A 1848-nucleotide genomic window follows, 5' to 3' on the forward strand; every position below is an offset into this window, starting at 1 on the left:
CCTCTTTCAAGGTAGCATGCATTGCTAGAGGCTTACTGGAAAGTGACGAAGAGTGGTTCGTGTGCATGCAAGATGCTGCGTTTGTTCAAAACAGTGCACAGTTGAGACAGCTCTTTGCGACAATTTTGCTCTTCTGTGAGCCATCATCTCCTCTTCTTTTATGGGAAAATTCCTGCTTGGTGCTTTTAGATGATTTTTTTCATGCATTGGAATTAAGTGTGGGGAATCCAGTTCATCCTCGCACAATGGTGATAGGGCAGTGCCTTGCACATTTAGATGATATTCTTCGGTAGCATGGGCGAGCATTGACAGATTTTGGTGGTTTGCTTGTCGTGGATAGAGCAAATGATTTGGTTGTAGATGTGTTGCTACAAGAGGAAAGGATGTTTGATGTTCAGCAGTAGGCAGAAATTGCCCGTATGATGGAAGCAAGTCTGAATCCCTGTCAACTAGTCGCTTACGATCATATTTCAGCAGTTGTTCGTGCAAACATGGGTGACATGTTCTTCTGGACTGTCTGGGAGGATCTGGAAAGACAATTCTTTATAATTTTTTTGTTTTTTCGGTTATGTGGGGAGGAACACATTGCATTGGCATGCACATCTTTCGATATTGCAGCATTGTTGCTCTCCAATGGACGTACGGCACATTCATGCTTCAAGATACCATTGAATCTACATGCCACAAGTACTTGCGATATCGGTGTGAACAATACCCTTGCTAATGTTTTGAGGTTGGCAAAGCTAATAATATGGAACGAGGCTCCCATGACTCATCAACATGCCTTTGAAGCAATGGAAAGGATTTTACAAGACATCATGTCGAGGGATCAACTATTGGGTGGCAAAGTAGTGCTACTGGGAGGGGATTTTCGAGAGATTTTACCAGTGGTTCCAAAGGCTGGACAAGAGGACATCGTAAATGCTGCTTTATGTGAGTTGAAAATTTGGAGACAAACGAAGATCTTGAAGCTCACACAAAACATGCGGGTGACTTCAACGTGGTGACGATACATTAGAATTTGCAACTACCGTTTGATATGAGAGGAAGGAATTCCCCATTTGATTAGCATTTGGCATGACAATTAATAAGGCCCAAGGTAAGGTTAAACAATGACTGTTCTTGGCTTATACTTGGCAACACCGGTGTTCAGTCAACAGACAATTATATGTGGCTTTCTCATGTGTACGATCATCAAATGCTATTAAAGTATTTGTTAAGGAAGTCGTGTAAGTGCAACAACAAGTATGTATGGTTGTTGCCTTTCTAAATTGTATCGTTGTTCATTGAAAAGTAAAAGCATATGTTTTGTTGTTTGCTTATGACTTGCAGATTAGTCTCAATATAGCTCATGTATTGATGAAAAGTTTTTTATTATTTTTCCAAGTAGTTTACACTTTAATAATTGTGTTCTTATAGTATACGATGGAGAGGAAGACATGTGCGGGCACATGCATACACACACACACGCACAGAGAGAGAGAGAGAGATGATGTAGAAGTACTTTCTCAATCAAGGCACTAGATTTAAATTTTAATAATTGTGTTTTTATATATATATATAGAGGCACACAGAGAGACACTTGTTACCTCCTTTTAGACATAGATAAAGAACATGCAAATTGAGAGAAAGACCTCCCACTTTTCTCCCTCGCTCGCTCCCGCGCCCTTCTACCTTCCTGTTTCTCTCCACTCCACTCTGGCTTGTGTAGCTCTACAGAGGGGAGGTCTATGATCTCAGTATCAGAATCCTCCTCCTCACGACCGTGATCTTCAGCAACAATCTCAACGACCTCGGCATCAAATTGCTCATTCCACAGAGAAGAGTTGCCTCGATAGCGGTGACCAG

General features: G+C 41.4%; 1 protein-coding gene across 1 annotated transcript; it reads left to right on the forward strand.

The window, feature by feature from the left end:
* Positions 1–422: 422 nt before the first annotated feature.
* On the forward strand, positions 423–1007 carry LOC147893297 (uncharacterized). Its single transcript, XM_087385701.1, has one exon. The coding sequence runs from the start codon at positions 423–425 to the stop codon at positions 1005–1007; it is 585 nt and encodes a 194-aa protein (XP_087241827.1).
* Positions 1008–1848: the final 841 nt, after the last annotated feature.

The sequence above is a fragment of the Dipteris shenzhenensis genome, chromosome 15 (assembly GCF_047967505.1).
Source record: "Dipteris shenzhenensis isolate YYH24624 ecotype China chromosome 15, Dip_SZ_1.0, whole genome shotgun sequence".
Lineage (NCBI taxonomy): Eukaryota > Viridiplantae > Streptophyta > Polypodiopsida > Gleicheniales > Dipteridaceae > Dipteris > Dipteris shenzhenensis.